This window comes from Pygoscelis adeliae, unplaced genomic scaffold, assembly GCF_000699105.1.
Source record: "Pygoscelis adeliae isolate BGI_AS28 unplaced genomic scaffold, ASM69910v1 Scaffold18, whole genome shotgun sequence".
NCBI lineage: Eukaryota > Metazoa > Chordata > Aves > Sphenisciformes > Spheniscidae > Pygoscelis > Pygoscelis adeliae.
The window spans coordinates 2,261,555-2,286,989 of record NW_008825558.1 but is presented as its reverse complement, the minus strand read 5'-3'; the positions used below and the strand labels follow the sequence as shown (position 1 = coordinate 2,286,989).

Below are 25,435 nucleotides of genomic sequence, written 5' to 3'. Positions count from 1 at the left end.
AACAGTCAAATATCACACAGGAACAAAGGTGTCTCTGTAGCAGAAATGGGATCAGGTCCCATACTTAATATGTGAACTATTCTCCAGAGCAATTACCTGAATATCATGCAAATCACACACCGCCACAAGGCTCTTTTGGAAGTAAGGACTAACTTTAAACCTTCCAGTACTGCAGGTCAAACAAATGCTAATTGTTTTCCACAAAAACATACTTTTTCATTAAAATATTTTGGTTTATTAAAAATGTTCTCAAATTTTTGTTTAAGGCAGTAAAAACCATAAATCTATTCTTTTATTTTAAAAAAGCAAAAATATTTTATTCTTTGTTCTTTTTTTCCATTTTCGTAATTGTTTAACTTAAAAGGGAGAAAAGGAAAGAAAGAGAAACAAAAAAAATGGAAATGCAGGAGAATTGTAGCAGGATTTTTCAGAAATTCAAAAAGTTAAATCTGATTTTTTTTCTCCTATTAGAATCTGGCCAGAGCATTGCTTGTGATAATTACAATGCCACTGTACAATGTGGGTCAGGAGAAGTTATTGAAATTGGAGAGAGCTTCTACGGACGGAAGACCCCTCACTACTGTGCATCGGAGACGCCTCTCCAGTATGATATAGACGAAGACTGTAGCTGGATCAGTGTCAAAGACGAAGTAGCAGGTAGTATCTTATGTCATTGCCTGTCAGAAGCATAGAGTACGTGCCAAAATTCCTGGTTCCGAAAATATTTTATCCTGAATTTCAGTAGAGTTAGTGAATAGGAAAGTGGATTATTCCTAAAATGAAGTGAATCACAGAGAACTGACATGGAGGAGGTTCCCACAGGAGGGAATGGATGGAAAGGAGAGATTTTGCGAGGAGCAAAGATTCAGAGAAGGAGAGAGGGAGCAAATGGAGAACATTTCAGTTCTCCATTCAGTGAGTTCCTCTCACTGTGTGAAGAAAATATGTGGGCACACCAATTCCCTGGTGAACATGGGAGACCCTAGGTTTGACAGAGATGGAAGAGAACACTTCCATACAAACCTAACTCCAAACCAGGAGGGGTGAAAAGGCTGGCACCCATGGGGACAGGAGGGCAGGAGGGATCTGCTGCTACCTGCCATGTGTTGAGTACACAGCCTGCTGGAGCTACAGGGCTCCGCGGCTTGCCAGACTAAACAGTGACTATGGCCTGTCCCTGTGGTGATTCTTTGGGCTTCCAGCCAAAATTAAACAAAACACATAACTCCTTTTTTTTACCCTCTCTAGTCCAGCTTTATTCCAATAAAGTGGAACGGTGCTAAGAAATACCAGGCAATAAGCAGCACACGAAAATAAAAGTGATGTGGGAGTTTGTCTAGAAATCGGTGACACGATATTTCTTCCCCTCCCCTTTTTGTTTCTGTAATCATCTCTCATCTGAGCCGTTATGACAGTCAAAGACAAAACCCACTAGTTCATATAAAATGGTCCTTCTTTCCAGGCCAGTGTCATGGTCTTCAGGCCTGCCAGGTGGCAGCGGATGGCACTTTCTTTGGAGATCCTTGTCCAGCTTCCGGAAGCTATTTGTCTATTCAATACCACTGCAAGGAAGGTAAGTGGGAGGGAGCTGTCAACACCAAGAGCCTGTTCTGCTCTTTGCTGTAACACTGTGACCATTGAGATTTATCTTAACAATCACTGCTCCATCCTCAGGGAAGAACCTGGAAGAGTGGTGACCACTAAAAATAGACACAAAAATGTAGCTTCCCTGTCCTAACTGAGGGGTTTTGATAGGATACAAAGCCAGGAAATTCAGACACATAAAACACACTTAAATGAAATTATGTTCCAACAAGAATCTTGACCACTATGTACGGAAAAGAATCAGCTCCCTGTCACACCACTAATGCACTCAAATTAGCAGCAGTATCAGCTCTGTTTTGGAGAAGGCCTGCTCTCAATACATGAAAATTAATTGAATTATGTAAGAAATGTAGACAAACAATGGCATTGAATTCTGTCATTATGTTTTACAGGTCTGCAGCTGGTTGTAACAGATACATGCTTTGTCTTTGAAAACATCACGGTCAGTTTGAACTGGCTGCTCTCTCCATATTCTGGCAACCTTTCCTGTGTCATTAGCACTGGAGATGGCCACACTATTGATCCTTACTACCCTCTAACGTAAGATATATCCTTCATGTATCATCAGACAACCAGTAAATTTAACTGCTTGCATTTTATTAAATGCTTCAAGTTCCTTAAATGAGAGGTTAAAAATCAACTAGATTAGATTAATACTAGACCATACATACAAGACACTTGGATTCTGCAGAAACTTGTTCTGAAATTAATGCAAAATTTTATGTCAAGCTGCCAACGACAATCTTCCTTCTGCTTAATATGATTCCTATTTCTTACTAGGGGAGTTTATTCCAGATCCTAAGCACAGAAAATTACTGAAAACATGTCAGTAATTGCCAAAGAAACAGGCAATCATTATTTTCTTAAGTTTAAAGAGTATTTTTTATAACATTTAAAATAATACAATGGCATTCTGGAGTTTTTCTTTTATTTGCATTACATAAAAATTGTGTCTTTAAAGGATCAAACATTTTTCTGCTGGATTTAAAAATCAGGTTTTGTCCTAGTGCTAGGTATGACAGAGAATGGCTCTAGAAATTTATTTGTCTATTACAAGGAATATTACTTATTTGCTTTCCATGGTGTATGTCATTCAGGAAGGATATCCTTAGGTTCTTTTCACCAACTCCCTGTGCTTGTTAGTAATAATAGCAGCTACCGCAGACTTCTTCATATCCATTCATCTCCTATTGCTATCACAGCCGGAGCTGCGCCAGACCCCGGAGTGAAGAGACATTTTTGCCAGCATGGTCAAGTATAGAAGCAGCTGCACATAAAGAAAGAAAAGAGCAAGGGAGTACTCTGACAAAATGCTGAGCAGTCTTAGCTTCCACTGATGTATCTAAGAAATGGTAAATCGGGAATAAAATCAAGAATAGAGGAATTAAGGGCACCGTTACATGTTCTAATGTGCATAGTCACATGTCTGTGCTCAAAGCCAACAAGACACAGACCAGTTCTAATGCCACATGTTATTAAACTGTAATCTACGTACTTTACAGCAAAATGTATCCATCATTATAGATATGCTTTGAGAATGACCACCCCTGATATACATCCTTAATGACACCATAGCTGGATGTTGTGGTTTAAGCCAGTAGGCAGCTAAACACCACACAGCCGTTTGCTCACTCCCCCCCAACAGTGGGATGAGGGGAAGATGGGGAAAAAAAAAGAAAAAAAAGTAAAATTTGTGGGTTGAGATAAAGACAGTTTAATAGGACAGAAAAGGAAGGGAAAATAATAATAATAGTAATAATAATAATAATAATAATAATAATAATAATAATAATAATAAAAGAATATACAAAGCAAGTGATGCACAATGCAATTGCTCACCACCCACCGACTGATGCCCAGCCAGTCCCTGAGCAGCAGTCACCACTTCCCGGCCAACTCCCCCCAGCTTCTATACTGAGCACGACGTCCCATGGTATGGAATATCCCTCTGGCCAGTTGGGGTCAGCTGTCCTGGCTGTGCCCCCTCCCAGCTTCTTGTGCACCTCCAGCCTTCTCAGTCAGTAGAGCATGGGAAGCTGAAAAGTCCTTGGCGAGTGTAAGCACTTCTTAGCAACAACTAAAACATCGGTGTGTTATCAACATTATTCTCATACTAAATCCAAAACACAGCACTGCACCAGCTACTAGGAAGGAAATTAACTCTATCCCAGCCGAAACCAGGACACTGGAACAAAGGAACAATCTTCAACGCTAAAAATGCTATGTAAATAAATGAAGGATTACAGCAATTGCAGTAGAGTTCAGTCAGGTCAGAAATTCGGCAACTGTGACCACTGTTATCACGTAAGGCTAAGGACTTCTCAGGACAGTCTTCCACAATAAGCAGCTGTTCTCTTTCTGTTCTAGACTGGTCAGCAATGTAACATATAGATATTCATCTCCTGGAGAATTTACTGTTTTTGTGGAATGCACCACCAGCGAATGGCACGTGACGGCACAGAAGCGGGTGACTGTTCAAGATAAGATGGATCAACTAAGCATTACTGGATGCTATAGCCAGTATGAATCTGGGAACAGCTCTCACTGCCGTACACTGTATGGGGATTTGCTGTGGATTCAAGTTGAACTCAATGGAGGTGAGGGTAATTACTCTGCATGATTTAAACGGCAGGCTAAATATTATGCTACCCATGGGATAGAAGCAGGATTTTCATTATGCAAAACAATACTTTTTAGTGAATGTTCCTGCAACTGAATGCTCTCAGCTCCATTGGAGGGGTTCTTTCTCAGAGATACTACACCACCTCAAACGTAAGTATAAACCCTTTTTCCCTCTGCACAAAGCTGACAAAGCATGAGCGCAGCGTCAGTCACAGGAATCCACACGAAGCCAGCAGTAATATTTCCCCATTTGAAGTTGGGAATCCACAGAAATGCTTCTCTGATTGAGGGTAAGAGGATTCCACGCTGAGCTGGTCACATTTGCTGATGTATATCTTGTTCTCACTTCAAGTTCCTGGAATCCACATATATGCTTTAAAAATAAAATTCAGTAGCGTATATTTGAATTCTCGTGACTGCCCTAACACTCCCAGCAAAAAACACATGTGATTGATAGACTTCCACAGGGAGCCTAGAGGGGCACAAAAGCCTGCATTGCTGCAGTGTTCTTATGCCTCCTTTATAAATACCTGAATGCTGCACAAAGCAGCTAGAATTGGATGGCTTATTACACAAGCTGTGAGAAATTTTGAACTGTCTTTTTGCAGGCAATGGAGTGACCTACGTTATATTAGCAGATAACATGACACTCACTGAATCCAGTGCAAAGGAAGGAATTGTCCCTCACAATCTGACACTCGACAGTGCCTCTCAAGAGCTGCTAGGCCCAGGGATACATCAGCTGGAAATCCGAGCATCCAGCAACACAACCGCATCAGAGATCTCTGAAGGCATTGCTGTTCACTTATTTGAGCCAGTATCTGGTCTTCAGGCTGCACTAGCTTCTCACATGCTGCAGCTGGGGGAGAATTTGGAGATAAATGTCTCTGTGTCTCATGGTGCCCCAGATAAGCTGAAGTTTGAGGTGATTGGATCTAATGAAACTTACTCTCACAAAGAAGACGGCCCTCATGGGGAACCTCGAGCGTACATCATTCCCATGCAGTCTGAAGGTACAGCGTGCTGACATCTGTATTTCTAAGACACTCACAGCTGAGTAGAGGAGTTCACATAAACAGTCACAGAACCCTAGGGTAGGGGACAATAACGTACAGCTGAATTTGGTAGCTTTTCTAGCTGCTCAAACTTGGTCTGCAGAACAGTATGACCAGCATGGTCTTACTGACTTGTAAGTGAGCTAAAAAAATTGAACTGGCAAATGGGTTCTCCATATGGAGACTGAAAGAAAGGGTTCACCTGATTTTTGCAATAAAAAAGACGTAATGAACCAGGGTTTATTTTTTCATGACATGATCTGATTCAAGTACAAATGATGATATTGTCCTGAATCACAAAGTGTTTTCCTCCTGTTTGTTCATGTGTGTAACTTTTCAAGTTTACACTCCTCTGCATTTTACACTGCAGTAATTAATAATCTGAGGAGTTCTCAGTAGAGATGACAAAGAAAAGGGGAGCTTTTCTGTGCGTCAGTCTCCAACAGGTAGTTTTTGTTTGACTTACTTATGAATAAGCTTTTTAGTAATTTTTTCTTTCCATTATTAAGAAATCAAAGCCTTTAAAATGTGGGATTAGGGCGACTGTCCTTAAGAGTTAGTTCAGTGGCAGAAGATAAAAATGTTTCCTCCTCCAATGAACTGTTTGAATCCCATGCCAAAGCTGGAACACTAGAAGCTAATTATGATTTCATTTTATGTTTTAAAATTATTCAATATTAAAAGTTTTATTGTGTCTCCCTATACCCATTTGAACATCCCTTCCCTTCAGGCAGAAATTTTCAAACAAGACAGCTGGTCTCTCAAGATGCCTAAACTCATTTGTACTCCAGTATTAGCACACATCTAGTTTCCTATGTGGTAATATCATAGCCAGCTGACAAAGAATAGCATTGCAAGTGCTAGGACAAAGGCATCTGAGTTATTAAAAAGCTGAGATACAAGGGGAAGAACATTCCTTGAAAAGCCTTTCAGCAGTGGAAACTCATCAGAAAAACCCCAAAGCTCTTAACAGAAAAAAATAGGGTTTTCTTTAAAAATTGTATTTTATATCGCAAACATGATGGACTGGTCCCACTGGTATTCTTAACTGGCCATTTGTCTTCTCTAGGTACTTTCCTCGTGAAAGTGGTGGCCATGAATGCCTTCTCAAACATGAGTCTGGATCTTGGGTTCATCACTGTGCTGGCAAACAGTTCTCATAAAGAAGGTAATTGCATTAATCTGACAGTGCTGGTTTTGACCACGTAAGTGTCTTTTTGCAATCAGAGCATTTCATGGAGTGTTTATGGTTTGCATCTAGTAATTGCTTTCCTTCCAGCAACAGTGCTGAAAACTTTTGTGGAGGCTTCTTCCTGATGAAGGCAGATTCCCTGGCTTTGAAGTAGTCATAAATTAGCATCACTCTGTATATGTTACACATTGCACATTTGATATTTGTCCTAGAAATAATTAGTGAAGTTTATGGCTTGGGACATAGCTCTGAAACCAGAAAATATTTGCATCACAGCAGCCTCATAAATTGCTGTCAGTAAATGCTTCTAGATTGCTCATCCTTACATTTACAAAAGCAGATTATACCAGGAATAAAGTGACTTTAGTACTAATTCTATTGAGACTTTTCCAGTGCTTTCCCTCAATTTTGCTTTGTACATCGATGAAACTCCATCACCTTCTGTGAATTTATTTTGATTTACACCATTATGTTTGAAGAATCAGGATCATCTTCTTTATAGTATGTGACTAGCTTGTTGTTACAATTTTACCTCTTGTAACTAGACTGTTTATCGCAGTTCCAGAGTCTGTTTCTTACAGCCCTATCTTTCAGACTGTCAGTAGTCAAATCCTGTGTATTTAAGTCGTATTCACTGAGGATGCCTGAAAGCTTTATAGGTAGCACTAAAATATTCTGCTCTTTTTTGTATTAAACAGATTCTGCTAAGGAAGAAGGCAGCTCCAAAACAAATACCCAAAAGACAAATGTAAGTATTATTTAAGGATCTTTCTTTAAAATTGAAATGCTTAGAAATTTTACTTACCAGTAAAAGTGCTGCATAAGATATTGAAAATAAGTATTGTAGCATACTAGATTATGGACTAGATTTTCTGTCACATATGGTTTAACATAAAATCTACACCAAAAGTCTCTGAGACAAATGTGTTTACAGGCATTCAATCTACAATTCATAAAAGCCTGCAAGTAACAATTACAAGATTAGAGAAAATGAACTTTTCACAATGATTCAGTTTTGGAAGTTGAAATGTGCTTAGATGAATTTTTAAATTATCTACTTGACTAATGGAAACCTCTCTTTGAGGGGCTATCCTTCAAGCAGAGTTTAATATATCTTTATATTGTTTCTAAGTGTTTCCTGCTTCTGTATTGGAATGTTTAAGCTACTTTGCAAAGTAGAAATTTCTAGTTTATGGCAAACTGAGAAACTAATGATACACCAATCGCTAGCAGCTGCACAAATTTAAATAATAAAATTGCGAGATATAATATTTTGTTATCATCTTAAAGGTCTAGTTTTTAACTATAACACTAGCAGACAGATGTCTGCTATAGGAGATGTGCTGCTTCACAAGAAGGCATCATGCTCTACAGATCGCCTGTAAGAATATATTGCATCAGAGGAATATAAAACTAATTCAAAACTAAGTTTATCACACTGTGTTGCACAGAAAGACAAATTTGGCTACCTCCTCCTCTTTATCTACAGCTGTAATGTATCCAATTCAGATAAAAAAGGAAGGTACTAGCAAATGTACTAGAAGACAAATTATTGTCTTCTAGGCTTAAAAGTCTTGGTCCAGAAGTGGAAAATTAATGGGAACTAGTTTCCTACGTACCTGCATTAGTTTTGAAAATGGGAGCTGGACTCCTAAGCCACTTGATGAGTTTGGGAGTATTTTGCCACACAATTTCTCTGTGCCATCTGCTTCTATTCCCATAGCTTCTACTTCCATACTACCACTGATCAGGGAAAGACCATTTAAACTACAGATCTGCATACAGGGATTTGGGGTCTAAACTTTCAGAACTTTTTCATTATAAAGAAGCAAGATACGTATGTGGTTATACATGCTCCTGTCCTAACTGATACATTTACTTATTATTTAGGATCACAAAAGAAAAAACAAAATATATATTAAACCGAGTCGCCATGTGGATCCTTTCACAACTGTTACGCTTGGCTGGCCAGACAACAATAATAATTCTGGTTTTCTCTGGTCCTGTGGTATGTGCATTTCCTGAACTTTTCCACCAACTTCTATTTGACGAGTAACAAACTCACTGTTGTGTCAGATCAAGTGGTGAAAATCTGACTAAAGGATGGTTTACTCTCTGGCTTTAATGTTTGCCACTCACTGTACATGAAGAATGTCCTTCTATCTTACCCTGGTTTTAACACTGAATTAATTATGGTATATAATATGGCATAGTACTCAGTTTTTGTCTTTTCCCAAAGGTGGCTACTCCTAGGTTTCAATTTTTCAAGATCTGCCTGTCCTAAGCCCTCACTCTCATAGCCAAGAACTAATCCCAAGTGACTTACATAGTTAGGCATTTGCAAGATACACATCTCAATAAAACAGCAATAATTAGCATCAAATATGATGCAAAAACATTTATGGCTGAAAACTGGATTGAGATTCAGGACACCTGTGTTCTGTCCCCATATTTATCCCTGGCCTCATATGTTACTTTGAAGAAGTCAGTCTGTACTCTGAACTCTGACTACCCACTCTTTAAATTGGGTTCAGGAACCTTGTTTGCTCTATAAAGCTCTTCGAAACCTATGGCAGTAACGTCCTTTATAAGAGACATGAGATGTTGCGACTATTCTAATTATAAAGGAAATGTTTTTCAGGAGTTTGCTGGCCTGAGTGGAACAAATGTGTGCAGCAACAGATAATCCTAACCAACCAACCAGAGGTGCAAATCCCACCTTCCTGCCTTCCTCCTCCAAAGTCAGCAGTGACTGTCAGGGTTACAGTCCAAAACCATGGCAATGAAGAGAGGCAGGACGAGCAATGTCTCTATGTGACTGCAAAACAAGAACTGCAACTAGAAATCAGGTCTGTTTTTAAACCATAGTATTCATTGGTTAATACTATTACTACACAAACATAGTGCAAAGCCACGGTTTTCGATAATAATGATAATGAAGTGATAACGTACTTATCATTGTAAATCTATTTATACCTTACCATCATAGGAATTACAGACAAAATGGGTCTTGCTGCATTTTCCAGTCCATATTTCTGAACATAATCCTTTTATAAACTGAATAATATTCTTCCCAAAACCATTTAGCATTTTTGACCCCACTACATCCTTTCAATGTTGGAGACGTCCATATGCAAACTTCATTGAAACAATGGGAATAAAAGCCATGAGATATGTCTGAAATTCCTACTAGACACCCAGGCACACATTACTGCTTTAAAAAAATCTGTTCTCCAAGCGTTTAGTGCCTCATTAAAGAGCAGTGGCATTTCAATGATCTGTTAATATAATCATTTCAGGAGCTTAAATAGAGGCAGGCTTCATTTGAGAGCCTGAATCAGTTTTGCAGTATAAACAGTTTGTGAGTTCTGGGCCTCAGTCACATTGAAAATGGAGATGAACGTTCCTAAATCTCTTGCTTTAAAATTAAGTATTTAGCTATTTGTGAGTCATGTGTCACCTGTCTCATATTGCAGGGCTTTTGCAGGTTTTAATCAAACGAGAGTAAAACAATGAACATCAAGGACTATGACATCTCATACAGTTACTACTTGTAACTACTGTCTTAATTCCTTACAGGTGTGAGGCAAACTGCAAGCCAGTGAATGCTAGTGGTGAAGTTGTTTTGAGTGTCTCTGGACAGAAGGACTCCCAGGCCATATATTATAACTGGTATTTAGATAACACATTCCAAACCAAGGTGAGAGCATTAGATTTGTCAGAAATACTGCACACAAAAATAAACATCCATCCTGAGGGAACGTCACGTGGCCTAAGGGTGATACTTTGTCAAATGGGTGCTTTGGAAATAATAGTGAAGACTGAGACAAGGGGGTGCCAGGTTTGGGAGGGGTTATAATGAAGGGCACCAAACTGCTACCCTGCTCCTGATAAATCACAACAGAAATCACAGCAAAGAGCCTCTACCGTCATGTTTTCTTTTCTGTCTGATTTTCCAGTCTACGGCCCTCCCTCTAGCCTGTGGCCTGACTGGTTTCCGGCAGAACTCTTTGAATTTGCTTCAAAGCAACACATCCATGTTGAAAATGAACAGCTCCTTCTTGCAGACACAGGGGGAAGCTTTTCAGATTAAAGTAACAGGTAAGGGCAAGCAGGGTTTTTCAGACTCCTTTGAGATATTTTCTGCCATCATGACATCACACTGACGTAACACATACATCATACCCTAGCTGACAAATAAGTTAAATCATTCCACAGGTTGAGAGCTGTTACTTTATATGTGGGTTCCTTAAAATAATTAAGAGTTAAGTTTGTTCTGGGCTGTTGCACAGCAGGATAAATTCAGTTATCTTACTCCAAACTGTTAATAACTTTGTTAAGGCTCATCTGGAAATGAAGTTATGCTAAATACTTGATTAAATAATACAGCTTTGCTTTGTAATGGAAACACTACCATGTTTTTAATAGTTCTTTTCCTCTTATGGCTTATTCAGTAGCAGAATTTCATTTCTGATTAGGCTCACCCTGATGTTTCTGGTGCCTGAACAAACAGCATCATTGCTAGAGTAGGCAAGATTAATGTCAGAAGATCAGTGCTGCCGGGGCACGATTATTGCTGACATTCTGCTCCCTCCACTCCCAGCAATGACTCAGCGTGGCTACGGGGAGGAAACGTACCTTGTCAGCACCGTGCCTCCGCCCCAGATCCCCAGTTGTGCCGTGTCTCCCAAGCAGGGATCAGTGCTCACCACGTTCACAGTCTCCTGCAGCACTCCTTGCTTGGCGGATTCATGCCAATCCAGTCATAACAGGCAGCTCACATATTGCTTCTATCTGAAATCAAGTAAGTCCTGAGGTGAACAGTTTGGCTAACTGGTTCTCTGTGTTTCTAGCAAGGACTGTTACTGTTGCTAACAAGAGCAAAGGCACAGTCTGCTTCTGCTCCCCAGGGAGACTGAGTCAATCAGGCCTACACAGAGCAAGCCCAGTCCCCTGCTCTTAGAGAGCAGGAGGTGTCTGTGTGGTGTCTGGTAGGTGACCCCCTCTTTCCTGTTTCAGATTCTCTCCTGCATTGTGGCCTGGATCCTGAACTCTTCCCAGTTTATCTTCCACTTGGAGAAAAGGAAAATAATTTCATTTTACATATGACAATTACTGTTAGCAACAGCTATGGTGATACAGTTCAAACTAATGCTTCGGTGAAGGTACACAGAAGAATTACTTTATTTCAAGATCTCTCAAGTTGAAATCTAACCTAAGATTCACTTTTGGAGCTTCTTCCCATTTTAGACTTATTACTTCCCTCTGAATGTGCCATAATGACCATTTTCCTGTCTAACAGAGACTATTCTCTGTGGACTCAAGGTAGACAAAAGAATCTTCCACTGCCCTTTTTCCAGGATAGAAGTTTAAAAGATGATCTATTTGGACATTGGGCAGCATAAGTTGTATTTAGTGAGTCTGGTGTTACTCTGTGTAGGCCCCAGAAAACTCCTGCTTCTGCCCCACTGCCCCAGTAAGGAGATCCTTATCAGGCCATTAAAAATAAAACATTAAAAATGGGGAACACAAAGTTTTCTGTCCCACCCTAGCTAAGCTGTCAATAAGATGATCATGGAAGCTGTTCAAAGATAATTATAACAGCGTTAGCAACGTTAAGAGCATCTCTGATTTCTTCATCAGGTTGGACACGCAGATACGATTGATGGGAACCTGACCCTGCAGGCTATTGTATCGGAGAAGGCAAACACCATCCTAAAAGCTGGAAACAACAGCATGAGTCTTTTCCAGCTGTATAAGTCAGTGACATCAGTCCTTAATCAGGAGACCCAAGAGGAAAGCTTTAACATATCTTTACAGACAGACACACGAAAAGAGGTCAGCCAAACACTTGTTTCCTTGCAGTACAATGCAATATAATGGACTCTTCATATTCTTTGACAGCTCTTAAGTAATAAAAAGCTCATATATCACCACCTGAAATCAATGGAGGTTTCAAGATTCTAGTATCTATCTCAGTGTTTGGCACAGGTTTCAGCTATTTTTCACCATTTGCCCACATAAATAATTTGTTTTATCATCCATCAGTAAAAGAATTAATTCTCAATTGTTATTGAATTAACTTGAACTAATTTGGACAGTCTTTTTAAACTTAAAATCAACCTGATTTTCCACAAACAATTTAAATATTAATAAAATGGCCTCTCCTGTAGGAGAAATATCCTATCTAATTTTCACCGAAAGTACTAGATGGCAGGTAATTTTAGTTTTTTCCTTTCAGCTACCAGCTTATGTTTCAGTTATAAGCTTATATTTCTACAGTTTTGAGTGCCTCAGATGAAAAGATCTAGAGAAATGCAATGTATCCTTCAATTATGATTCGTTATTTGAGTAACATCAATCATACATGGCTCTGCTTTCTCTGGAAGTGGCATTTATACAGTAATTCACATACATTAGTACAAATTCTCACAAGTAACTCTCCTTGCTATTAATGGATGTTAAGTGTATAAATTCTCTGTGTTGGGAGGTAACATAAAACTCATGATTATACAGTTACTAAGGCAAGTGGCATCTTGTCAGTAGACCTAATATCAGTTCAAATGATCCTTGTTGTGGCGTCTTTCTCTACCATGTAATTTACAGCAAGCCTGGCTGTCAATATACAGCACTACTTGCACAGTCCTAATTAGCATCTTATTGCTTTGCCTAATTATCCGTTTTCATCCCAAGCTCCGAGGGCTGATGCTGACAACTCTCTCTGCTGTTAACGTAACATCAGTGCAGACTGCTCTTAAGATGTCAGAAGTATTGAAAGAAATCACTTACAGGAGTGAAGAGCTGTCTGCCTCAGCACAGGTAAGAAGCAATTCATCTTGTATCTCTTCACACTAACAGTATAGACTCTATTGCACCCCACTGACCTTGGAAGAGTTTCGATGCCTTACAGTTATCTGTTCTTTACCCATTTCTTCAACTGTACTAGCATGTGTGTTTTGACCAGAAGGGAATACATATTGCTGTTTAGAGTAAGTGAATTTGGACTCACAGACATTGTCTCAGCAACCACTACAATCCAGCCTATGACCGTCTGGCCAGCTACATTTTATGATACATCTTTAAGATGGAAACTTTAACTTTTAGTCAGAGGCATGCTAGGATGTATATTTTATCTTGCAAAGCACTCTTAGAATCCCGAAGACAAACTGCCCAGGAGGGTTTTTCTAGAATCGCCCAGATCCATTGGTCCCTGATCCACGCACTGTCACAAAATGCACGTAGGCAAGCTGTCAGTGAGGCAGGAACACGACAGCACCCAGGGGAACTGGGCACAAATGCTCAGATTGGCTTCACAAACATATTTCTTGAATCTTATCTGGCAACGTGACATTATTAGTAGATGATGCTATTTATACATAAGGAGTGAGCACATGGGAGGACAGAACAAACTGTCACTGGGGAAGTTTCCCAAGTAAGCTGGCAATAAAAAGAGCTGTCCTGATTTCTGATGTATTATACAGTTGCAGCCAGACAATGGCTTGGGAGCATTTCAGCAGTATGTGGTTAACTTTGGCACGACAAGAACATAGCTCAGATTCAGCACTCACCCTACATTAAGGCTGCTAAGTGCTTGCAGACTGTGGCAATGAATATGTCCAAGCTTGCAATGAATTTGCTTGGCTCCCTCACCATCCTGGGCTAAAAGCTGGCCAGTGCTTTCACAATCACAAAGCAATCACTGACTGCATTCAGGCACAAAATAAAAATTGTAAAAGTCATTCTCCTTTGGCACTTAGCACAGCACAAGGCCAAAGGTATTACTTGCTGGTAATCCAATAGGGTTTGTGGAAACCTAAGATTGAAATGCACATGCACTTGACAATATAGTGGTATTTGTTGGACACAGCGCCCAAAGTATAACCTAATTTACTACATTACTGTACATCTAACAGTGCCCAGTGTTTGACAGACAAACTTCCTTCAGATGTTATTAATCTTTTTTAGAAATTAAATCTGTAGAAGCAGGCTGCATTTTTCAGGTCTGTATTACATGTTAGTGTACCATCTAGTACATCATCTTTATTGGCGTTTGAGGTGTTACCCCAGCACAAATAATTATAGTAAAAACAGTGTCACCCACAAATAGTCCCATGAAATTACTTGTGTTGCAGTATTCAGTAAATGACACGTGTCACTTCTGTCATTTGTAGTACCAACACATACAAACTTTTCCCCTTGTTTCCCATGCAGGTGGAAGCTAGCAATACTCTAAAAGATGTCAGTGCTTCCTTGCTCACTGTAAACACAGAGGACAGCAGAGATGATCAGAAGTTAAAAGATGCAGCCAACTATCTGTTTAATGCAGTGAGCAATGTCCTTAAAGCTTCTGTAGAAATCAGAGCTACGAACGCTTCAGTGCCAGAGGCAGAGCAGGTAATTTTGGTTTGGTCCAGTTTGTAGTGGACTGTGTGTGAACATCTGCTTGCTTTGGAAAGTTTTTAAGAGTTCTTCTGCCTCTTATATTTTTAAACTGGCATTGGGTAGGGTTCATTGTGACACCATGATGGACTTAATATCAAAGGAAACTTCTCGCCAGTTAGACCTGTTAGACGGAATGGTCTGCTAATGAAGATGATAGAAGCCTCTTGTTACATTTAAAGCTGAAGAGGACAGAGCACTGGAGAAACAGCATCAGTGTACAACCTCTAATGGATGACAAGCACGCAGAGATTTTTTTCAGACTTGATTCTATCCCCTCCTTTTGCCCCATAATTCAAGGAAGCCACAGGTATTCAATATTCATGATTGGCTTCACTGCTTCAAAGCTGGAATCAGCTCTGGTTGCTGCTTACACTTTTTCAGAAAGCCCACTCTGATTTTCTATTCAGAATTATGCAACGTGTTTATTTTGTCCTATCCTTTCCTATCTATACGTGAATTGTCACACTTGCCTTTGTGTGCTTCCTGGGCTGAACATACTTTAACTTTCATCACTGCAAGGGAGGAGGGCATGAAATAAATCTAACCTGAGAGAAAAGGTTATGAACTGTTCAAACTCCCCCAGGATAACACGCTAATAACACACAATTAATACGTAATTAGGTCTTGCTTTTGCAAGTAACTAAACACTAAAGAGAGCAGCTAAAGGGCGTTCATGTACAGAAGCGCAGGACTATGTTGCATTAAATTGATGTCATGTTTGTAGTGCTTCAAATTTCAATGTGTAGAAGTTATAAATAATAGAATACAAAAGTAAAAGCTGTAAAATATACTTATTTGCTGTCTGCAATGTTTTAATGAGAATTACAGAAATTGAATTGCTGATTAGAATAATTTCCTCTGAGATTAAGAAGCACATCACCAAGTTTGTCAGCTTTATAAGACACTGAAAATTAGTATTGTTCCTAGAAGGAAGTAAAGGCAAATAATGTGCATTTTGATGATTATGAGAAGCTTTGTTGCAAGTTTCCTCCTCTAATCCTTTTCAGAGTTCAGTGTCACACCAGCTCCTGAACACAGTTGAAAATCTACAGAGCGCCCTTCTGTTTGGGAAAGAACCAGATGATGAACCGACAGTCCTTACCACTCCTTCTGCCACAATGTATATACACAGGTAACAGTAACAGTGTGTCCCACCGAGGCTCCTGATAGTTAATCAAATTTGCCCCAAACATTCATTACATTGTCCTTAAATGGAACCACCTAAATAAATATTGTAGCATAATGATAACTTCAACAGTGCAATGAGGCTGTCATTACTGATAGTAAAAACAGCTTGGACTCCAATTAGCTTCAATAAAGCCACCTTAGAAACTCTCATGCTGTGTCTTCTTTGACCAATGGAGAATTTAGTCCTATTTCCTGGATGGGGCAGTAGCCGCTTACCTTTGAAATCATGTGGAAAACTCATGTCATGCCAGTTAAGGGTTTTTTTCCTTTTCCAAGTTGCCAATAATGACATGTTATATAGAATTGTAACCAGCTTGGCAGAAGCAAATATAACCATGAGGAGCCTGACGAGCATTCTCCATTCCCTATAATCATCCCTAAACTGGTCCCCAAGAGCCTGGTTTTCATCCACATTTAACTGTGCATTCAAATAAAGAGCATGTTCACACAGAAATCAGGTATGTCTTTCACACAAGTACACCTAGTTGGGTACAACTTCCTATCCAGATATGCCAATTCCATCCCTTTTTTGATGATTCTATGGTAGTGTTATGTGGAGTACTACGTCAGGGACAGATAATGTACAGAGTATTTACTGGCAGAGTTACAAATAGTTTTCCAGCTAAGTTATACTCATGAAGTGAGAAAGCTTTTTCTCTAGATATGAAGTCCATGCTATTGATGTTTCTTTCTGTTTTGTTTTGATGTTGGTTTTTTTTTCTATTTCTCTTTTATTCTGTTTTGCTTGTGTTCAACCCTAACTGGACAGATTACAAACAGAAAACATGGATGGCACATCCATTAATATCTCCAATTCCAGCTCTGCCAGTTTCACTCTCCCACCTGCTTCCTCTCTCAGTGTTTCAGGAGTTGATGATGAAACAGTGGATATAAGGGCAAGTAAACAGCTTTTATCTGACTCAATCTGATATACAACTTACATTCTTGGTCTAGTGGTTTTAGAATCTTTCCTGCTTTTATAATGAATACACAAGCACACAAGTCATCCCTCCTGTCATGCCAAGAAAATAATTTGAATTATTTTTGGTCAAAGAAGCCTTCACTTATCTTAATTGCATGAGGTTGGTTCAGCAAGCTAAGGAGGACTGAAAGCTTAAATTTCCCATCCCATCAGTCCCTCACATACACTCCTGATTCATACTTGCATGGCTAGAGAAGGCAATGGAATGAATCAATACCTATAAATCTACTTGTTGTTTGTATACATCTAATGCTCTGAGGAGGATGCAACAGCTCAGAGTTCATATCACCATTAAAACTAACCTGCAGCAGTCCTGTTTCATCCCAGCTAGAAATAAATGAGTTTGAGGCACCCAGATCCTGCAGGACACAAAAGGCCTGTGAACATCCTGATGATAACACATCCCTCATCTGAATTAGGATATGGTGTTTTTTCCCTCAGAACAATAGATTGCATATTATTGTCATATTTTTATAATAAATTTTCTAAAGGCCTCTCTGGTTGATTTGACACTCTCAGGAAACCCCTACAATACCTACAAAATATATACGTTTTTTCATTTTGTCTTTTCCAGCTCTGCTAAAGAATGTCTAGAGCCCACTGAAACCAGTGGAAATACATCCATTGTCTTACCTAAGCGTTAGGAGAGGCTCCTGAATCCTCTCATTGGACTGACGACTCTGACATACTCTTCTGTGCATTGCAATCATAGTGGAAATAGAATTCTGTTCCTAATTCCAAGAGAGGTGCCACAGCCTAGCTTTGGTGGAGTTACTTTGAAAGAGGTTTATGCAATTGCGTTTTGATATCTGGTGTCCAAAAGGCAAAAGGGTTACAATGAATGGAAACAATAAACATTGTTGTACACATATCACATTTCAGAATCAAAATCACTTTCAAGGTTTGTGTTTGACCTACCTTAAAGATAAGGCAGCTTCTTTCTTAAATCTCTATGCAGGCTTCTTTTAAGTCGAGTACTGTTTGGGTCTGAGCTCAAGCTTCCACTATTCAGAAATTTAGAGGGTGAATATAATGAAATATTGACAATAGCTCAAAACTGATTGATAATGTCTTGCTAATAGATGGTGAGCTTTGCCGTGAATCCCTTTGTCTCCAGTGACACCAGTTTTGACATCAGTGGAACAGTGGGAGGTCTAAGTCTTACTGGTCTGGATGGCTTGCTCATACCAGTCAGCAATCTCAAAGAAAACATTGAGGTAAACCCACTATTTTCTATTTTTTTTTTTTTCTTTGTTAATGAGCTATTTGTGTTATCATCTTCTGAGATGACTGCAAATGGTGGTAGTGTTCATTACATTATAGGATGGGATCGTGGTGTCTGCATTTGTGATGGAGGGTTTGTGTCATGTGAAGAATGAAATAACAAATATTTCTGTCTTTTCTTAAAAAAGAGGTATCTATTCTTCATTTAAATGGATGTGAGAATGCTAATTAATGGTTGTGGAAAAAGACTCCAGATGACAGTCATCCCAAAACACAATGTAATGTCTGATTTCATCATCCAACAACTGTATGTTCGTATTACTACTGTTTGGGCTTCCTAGCCCATGTATAAGCTGACATCTAAATTGTTCATATACACACTTCATGTAGCCAGTGTTTCAGTTATAATCTCAGCTCTTCATTCAGAAATGCACCAAGGCTCACAGCCTTTGTGGTGAGTTTACATAGGTTTCAAATGAACTTTTCAGAGGTTAGCTGACAGTATCAAGAAAATTACTTTGAAGCCAATATTTATGCTGGCCATGCTTTCCCTATGTTATGAAAAAACATAATCTAGCATGTGGCTATATTGTGCTTATAGATAATAGAAGCAAGATGCTTTGCTGTATTTAAAGCTATGTCTTTCTGTTTAAAAACAGATAATGTTACCAAGGGTTTCAGCAATTCAAGATAAGATTCTGTTGAATCTGGGCAATTTTAGCACTTTCCAAGTCAATGTCACCTCAGAAAACACATCTATAGTGATCCACGTGGAATCTGAACATGACATTCCACTAATACTCTACTTAGGATACGGTTATCGCCCAAATGAAACTAACTATGATATGAAAAATCATCTGTTCTGTAAGAAAACTGCTGGAGGTAAGACAACTTGTTAGTGACCCACGAACTTGTGCATTCTGGGCTTATGTAACCAAAAGACTTTCACCACCCACAGCAAGTTATGGGCAGTCAGTATGGGGAGTGCTCATCCACAACTTTTCTGCACATGTGTATTTGCAGAATGAGCCTTGACCATGAGTTCAGACAGCTAACTGGAAAGAAACCTCTCAAAGGAGTTTCAATTTGTCATGCTTCAGGGTTCCAATCTCTAGTATACAGTGTTCACTAACAGGAGCAAAGAGTGCAATGCTTTGAACAATGAGTTGCTAAGAATGATTTCATACCTGTTTCTTCAGTTTGTTTATTCGATTATATGCAATACAGCTGCATACTTCTGAATTAGCATTTCTATATATACATTGAAACTAAAATATTTATGTTCAAGGTGAGACAAACACCTGGGTTCTTAGCCCAGAAGAACTCATTTTTGGAGAGGGAACCTACTACTTCACCGTTTTACAAGATATGGGACTGGATTCCACAGTCTATGACAGGCTAACTATAGCTGTCACCTGCTTCGCATCCCGTTGTGTATTTTGGGATGAGCACCAGGGGAACTGGAACAGCTATGGATGTCATGTAAGTAGAGCGAAACAAAACAATGTTTATATTATATACTTCAAAGCCAGCCCTCATAACTTGTAGTAAAATGGTAGCATTGAACTCACACCATAAAACAAGATCATTCTGAGATGTTTTAATAAACTCAAGTTTAGTCATACTGGACTAAGCTTCAAATGACATTTCCATTTCAATTTCTTGGGATGAGCTTCTATATAAAAAGAAATGGAGGCATTCTGACAAGGCTGTATTATATTGCATATTATATATGCCCGTTTCTGGCTAGACATTAGAATTAATATTCCTTATTGGAACTTGAACAATTCTTTTCTGTATAGCAGCTCTCCACACTAACTTACCAATCTCAGCACTGTCTTTTCATTTGCTTGGTAAGTTATCTAATATTTTGAAGCCGAATGTTTTATTAGGAAATTTTTCTGGTTTTCAGGTAGGACCAAAAACAAATCCTAGAAGCACACAGTGCCTCTGCAACCATCTGACATTCTTTGGGAGCTCCTTCTTCGTCATACCCAATGCCATAGATGTTAGCAAAACTGCACAGCTATTTGGTACATTTGTGGACAACCCTGTGGTGGTGACAACTGTAGGATGCATCTTTCTGATATATGTGCTTGTAGTTATTTGGGCTCGAAGGAAAGACATCCAGGATGATGCTAAAGTAAGTCTTCAGCTAATAAAGACTGAATGTATTTAGGCCAGTTCTCATTTTGCCTAGTCTGTTTTAATAGGAAGTCTTCAACCAATCCTACCCCCTTTCCTGTAACTCTCTGTTTACTGGTAAGTATATGCATTGTTCACAAGATGACAAATTCCTATCCACAGCTTTAAGGAATCCATACTTACAGAACAGCTAACACACCGCTTGTATTGTGTCACTCTGCAGGTGAAAATCACAGTACTGGAAGACAATGACCCCTTTGCTCAGTATCGCTATCTTGTGACAGTTTTTACAGGACACCGCCGTGGAGCAGCCACAACCTCCAAGGTATCAATGGCACTGTGCGGTAAGACAGTTTATGCACTCATTTGGAGAACTGGATGAATAATGGAGCACCTGAGGCTATTAAACAGGACAGCTCAAATGCAACATCTAAGCCAGAAAGTCCTTAGATTTGATGAAAGCAGGAAGAGTATGCCAGAGGAATAATCATACATACTTGCACATCGAGATGTGCAAGTCTTCTTTTTGCCATCTTATTCTCCAGGTGACTCTCACCCTCTATGGACTAGAAGGAGAGAGTGAGCCACACCATCTAACTGATCCTGATACACCAGTCTTTGAACGTGGAGGAGTGGATGTTTTCCTACTATGTACCTTCTTCCCTCTTGGGGAACTGCGGAGTATTAGATTGTGGCATGATAATTCAGGGGACAGCCCATCCTGGTAAGTGGAGATCTGGAGATCCTGGGAAGTAAAGATTCACAAATTTTTTTTAATAATGATAATAGTTTTCCTTTTCTAGCACTTGAAAATTATCCTTTCTACAGTTCTAGAGAGGAAAGAAATGTTAGTTTCTCATTTTTGCAGATGAATAGATCAAATCATAATCTGAACTGCAGGACCAGGAGTGCTTCCCATATCCTGTGTCCAGTACGTGATGGGATGTGTTCTGTGCCTTACAGCTTAGACACAACCTAAGAAGCTGAAGGCCAGAGTTTGTCCTCCATAGTCCTGATGAGTCCTGAATTTCATACCACTCAGTTACATGTGAATGTGCCCTGTCTGTTTTTCCAACAGGTATGTGAATCGAGTATTGGTCCATGACCTTGCAGGGGATCAGAAATGGTACTTCCTCTGTAACTCTTGGCTAGCCGTTGATATTGGAGAATGTGTCCTAGATAAAGTGTTCCCAGTAGCTACAGAACAGGACATGAAGCAGTTCAGGTACCTTCTATTTTATGGACTTTTTTACTCTTGATAGCAATCAGTCTAGAAAAGCAAGTATGCAGAAAAGATCAAACCCCATGATTCTAATGAAAACAAAGGAGGTCTTTCCATTGCCCTCAAAGGGCTCTGAACAAGGAAAAGAGGAAGGTTAAGTAAGTCTAATCGTTACCCTAACAGTAATACCACACTGGAAATATTGGTGCTAAAGAAGGATAGCCTGATAAGACCTACAGAAATCCAAGCACCTTCTCCTATGTGTAATTTCCCTAACAATTTATATAGAAACTGCTCATGATTAGCTTTCCCTCCATGGTGTGGCCAGAAGGAAAGGACATAAGTAGCTATGACCATTCCATGCCATGATATTTGGTAATTTCTCATAGTTATTATTTCTTCTGATAGTGCCTAGAAGCATGAACAGGTCAGGACCCTGAACTATAGCTTTATTCTTCCCTTTCCTTTCTAAGTACCCATTCGATTTCCCTCTCGTCCTTCCCAGCAATCTGTTTTTCATGAAGACCTCCAAGGGTTTCCAGGATGGGCACATCTGGTACTCGGTTTTCAGCCGCTCCCCACGAAGCTCCTTCACACGAGCCCAGCGTGTGTCATGTTGCTTCTCACTGCTTCTCTGCACCATGCTGACCAGCATCATGTTCTGGGGAGTGCCAAAGGATCCAGCTGAGCAGAAAATGGATTTGGGTAACAATCCTCACCATTGCTTGGGCAGGGAAATAGAGAGACAGCAGAATCTAGAAGCAGAACAGTTGAACAAATAGGCTTTTTCACAAGAGAGAGATCTGATGGTTCCTGGGGTTATTTTTACTCCTCCCCTCTGTTTGATCTTGACAGGTAAGATCGAGTTCACATGGCAGGAAGTGATGATTGGCTTTGAGAGCTCCCTCCTCATGTTCCCCATCAACCTGCTCATTGTGCAGATCTTCAGGAACATACGATCCCAGCCAGCCACGCAGGGGAGGGAGAAGAAGCTGGGAAAGAATGGTCGAGTGTCCCCAAGCCTACCTCCCACCCCACAGGTCGCCCAGGCTGTCTCACTCACTCCAGAGGCTGTGATAAAGGCAAGTCCCTGTGGCTGCTCCCCAGTGAGTCCTGCACTGCCCTCTGCTGCCATGCACTACCTGACCTCCCCAGTTTAACAGCAGAAATCTTCCCTGTCAGATGCCCTTCAGCTTGTCTGAAGCGAAAAGCCAGTTACGCACTGGTGCAAAGCACTGATTTACCCATCTACATGGAATCCCCGACTTCATTAAGATCTGCCTATGTACATCCCAGCCCTTGCACAATTATTATGTGCAACCAAAATCACTGTGTTCAGGGGTTAAAGCCAGCATTAAGCAAGACAGTGAAGATAAAAGGTACCACAGACCCCATCTTTCTCAGCTTCGGTCCTCAGGCAGGTAAGCTGTATTTTTGAATCCTGAAAGCTGTCTTGCTGAACTCATTGAAATCTACCTGTCACATCCAGCACTGTAGGATATGCTATCCTTATCCATTCTGAAGATTTTAGCAATTGGTGAAGCTCCCAGCCAGTGGTGCCTTCAGATCACATCAGCTTAAGTCACGGCAGCCAGAGTCACTGCTGTGTTGCTGCTGTCTTTTCTAGGATATAAGAAGAATTGCCAACTCACTTTTTAAAGCCCTGAAGACTCCATCTCTCACTTCAGTATCAGATCTTGGAAAATCAACTAACATCAACACACTTTTGGCATTAGTTGAGGACATCATCTGCCAGCAGAACAGAGCTGGGCAAGAGTTTTATGATGAGAGCAAAAAGAAGGATGACCCTATAATTGTCACATTAGGTGCTATGGATATACAAGGTAAACAACACGTGACATGCCTACTGAAACCTTTGTGGTGGAAATGATGGTAACGCTGGATGTGATAACCCAAGCTCTTCTTACATTCTGACTCAAAGGCAATTACAGAATCAGAGAACAGTTGAGGTTGGAAGGGATCTCTGGAGATTGTCTAGTCCACCACCCTGCTCAGAGCAGGGTCAGCTAGAGCAGGTTGCCTAGGAACACGTCCAGTGAGATGTTGAATATCTCCAAGGATGGAGACTCCACAAATTCTCTGAGCAACCTGTTCCAGTGTCCAAATGTCCTCGCAATACAGAAGTTTCTCCTTATGTTCAGACAGAAGTTCCCATGTTTTAATTTGTGCCCGTTGCCTCTTGTCTTTTCACTGCGCACCACTGAGTGCCCAGCTGAGTAAAGACACTGTGAAACTTCTATTTCTTATGCTATAGAATTAAATGTTAGCTACCAGCCTGGCTTGGGAGCAGGATCAGTATCTAATAGCATAGATAGACTCACAAATATCAGTTGTTTCACAGTCTTTTTGTCCTGTCCTTTTTTTCTTCTTGGCCTTGTGCTGTTGTTTCTTTCAGTCTGACTCTTAACTTAGGCATTCATTTATTTTTAGTTAAACAACAGTATATGAGTAAACAATCCGACTGATTTCATTAAGACTTGCATTTGGCTTTTTCAGTGAGTGTACTAAACTACTAATTGCACAGGTAAACTATGAACAAATTAGCACTTGATCTTATCTGACTGCTCTATTAAGGTTTTAGGACCTCTGTCTTACTAAGTTGCCTCCTGGGAACAATTCCAGCCCATTCCAGCAGAAAAGTGTTAAAGCTCTAGTATTAAAGTTGCTTTTACATGTCCCTTCCAATGTTACTCTTCACTTTGACACATTCACAAGCTTGAGCTTCAGTTCTGATAACCTTTGTACTGAACAGTATTTTAAACTAGGGATAGCTATGCTGATTGTCTTTAAAAAAAAAAAAAAATTCTTTACCTGCAGAAAAAACAAGAGTCCCAACTCCAGAGAAGGGAACGTGTGAGCGACTGAAATACAGTGATTACAATCACTGCTTGTACATGCAACTCCAGCATGTAGAGATGGAGCTGGAATTACTGGGGCCCCATAAATTTCAGATGCCTCAGAGTTACACACAAGCTGTTCGTCAGGTTCAGCACATGAAGAAACTCCTGGAGAACCGGATCTGCTCATCAGCGTCCATCAGTGAGAGGTAACCTAGTTCTCATCTCATTCTCAGTATAAGTAAATTCAAATCGTGAATTCAAAACTGGTCTGGATGACGGAGCCCAAATAATTACTGCTTAATATGTGCTAGATAATGTTTATTATAGCTGTAGAAACATGTTCTACTATTATACTATTGTAGGAGCAACAAAGAAATTTCAACGCGCTGCAAACTGCACACAAAAGCAATAATGACAGATCATTGCTCTTTGTCATTTTTGCCTCCAAAACTGAATTTTACAATACAGTGCCACATGATAGTAAAGGGCTGAGATAATCACTGAGCTCCAAAGTCTCAGACGTCTCTTAAAATGTATGGATAAAGAAAAATTAATAAGCAGACAAAATATTTCAGTGAAATATGATAATTAAGTTGGAAGTATTGAAAACAATACCACTAATTCTCTCTCTGGCCTTTATGGTGATCACAAGAGATGTATCCAGCAGCTAAAATGCACTCATGGTTTTATTTGTCAATATTTCTACTGGAGGTTCAATTATGCATGAACTGAGGAGTAAATAAGCCCATCGTATTTGTTTTGTTTCTAGCTGATCTCTGCACACTTCCTTATATTTTTGCTCACTGTACTTTTTGCTATCCATATATCCTATATAACTGCATTAGTTAAAATAATTTAGAATATTTTGATTGAGATTTTAAATCATAAGATGTTGCC

At 39.7% G+C, this 25,435-nt stretch overlaps 1 protein-coding gene across 1 annotated transcript in view; it reads left to right on the top strand.

The window, feature by feature from the left end:
* PKD1L2 (polycystic kidney disease 1-like 2) overlaps positions 1–25,435 on the top strand; it is a 42,117-nt gene that overhangs the window by 3,784 nt on the left and 12,898 nt on the right. Inside the window, 29 exon segments of the mRNA XM_009332327.1 lie at positions 472–657; positions 1,463–1,573; positions 1,998–2,145; positions 3,973–4,202; positions 4,836–5,240; positions 6,352–6,450; positions 7,173–7,222; positions 8,365–8,482; positions 9,116–9,323; positions 10,054–10,174; positions 10,434–10,575; positions 11,078–11,278; positions 11,494–11,639; positions 12,118–12,312; positions 13,168–13,293; positions 14,686–14,868; positions 15,924–16,048; positions 16,874–17,000; positions 18,169–18,303; positions 18,970–19,192; positions 19,599–19,792; positions 20,223–20,453; positions 20,679–20,780; positions 21,001–21,179; positions 21,534–21,680; positions 22,183–22,382; positions 22,533–22,759; positions 23,305–23,521; positions 24,516–24,729. Of these exon segments, the coding sequence (XP_009330602.1) occupies positions 472–657; positions 1,463–1,573; positions 1,998–2,145; positions 3,973–4,202; positions 4,836–5,240; positions 6,352–6,450; positions 7,173–7,222; positions 8,365–8,482; positions 9,116–9,323; positions 10,054–10,174; positions 10,434–10,575; positions 11,078–11,278; positions 11,494–11,639; positions 12,118–12,312; positions 13,168–13,293; positions 14,686–14,868; positions 15,924–16,048; positions 16,874–17,000; positions 18,169–18,303; positions 18,970–19,192; positions 19,599–19,792; positions 20,223–20,453; positions 20,679–20,780; positions 21,001–21,179; positions 21,534–21,680; positions 22,183–22,382; positions 22,533–22,759; positions 23,305–23,521; positions 24,516–24,729 (4,990 nt within the window).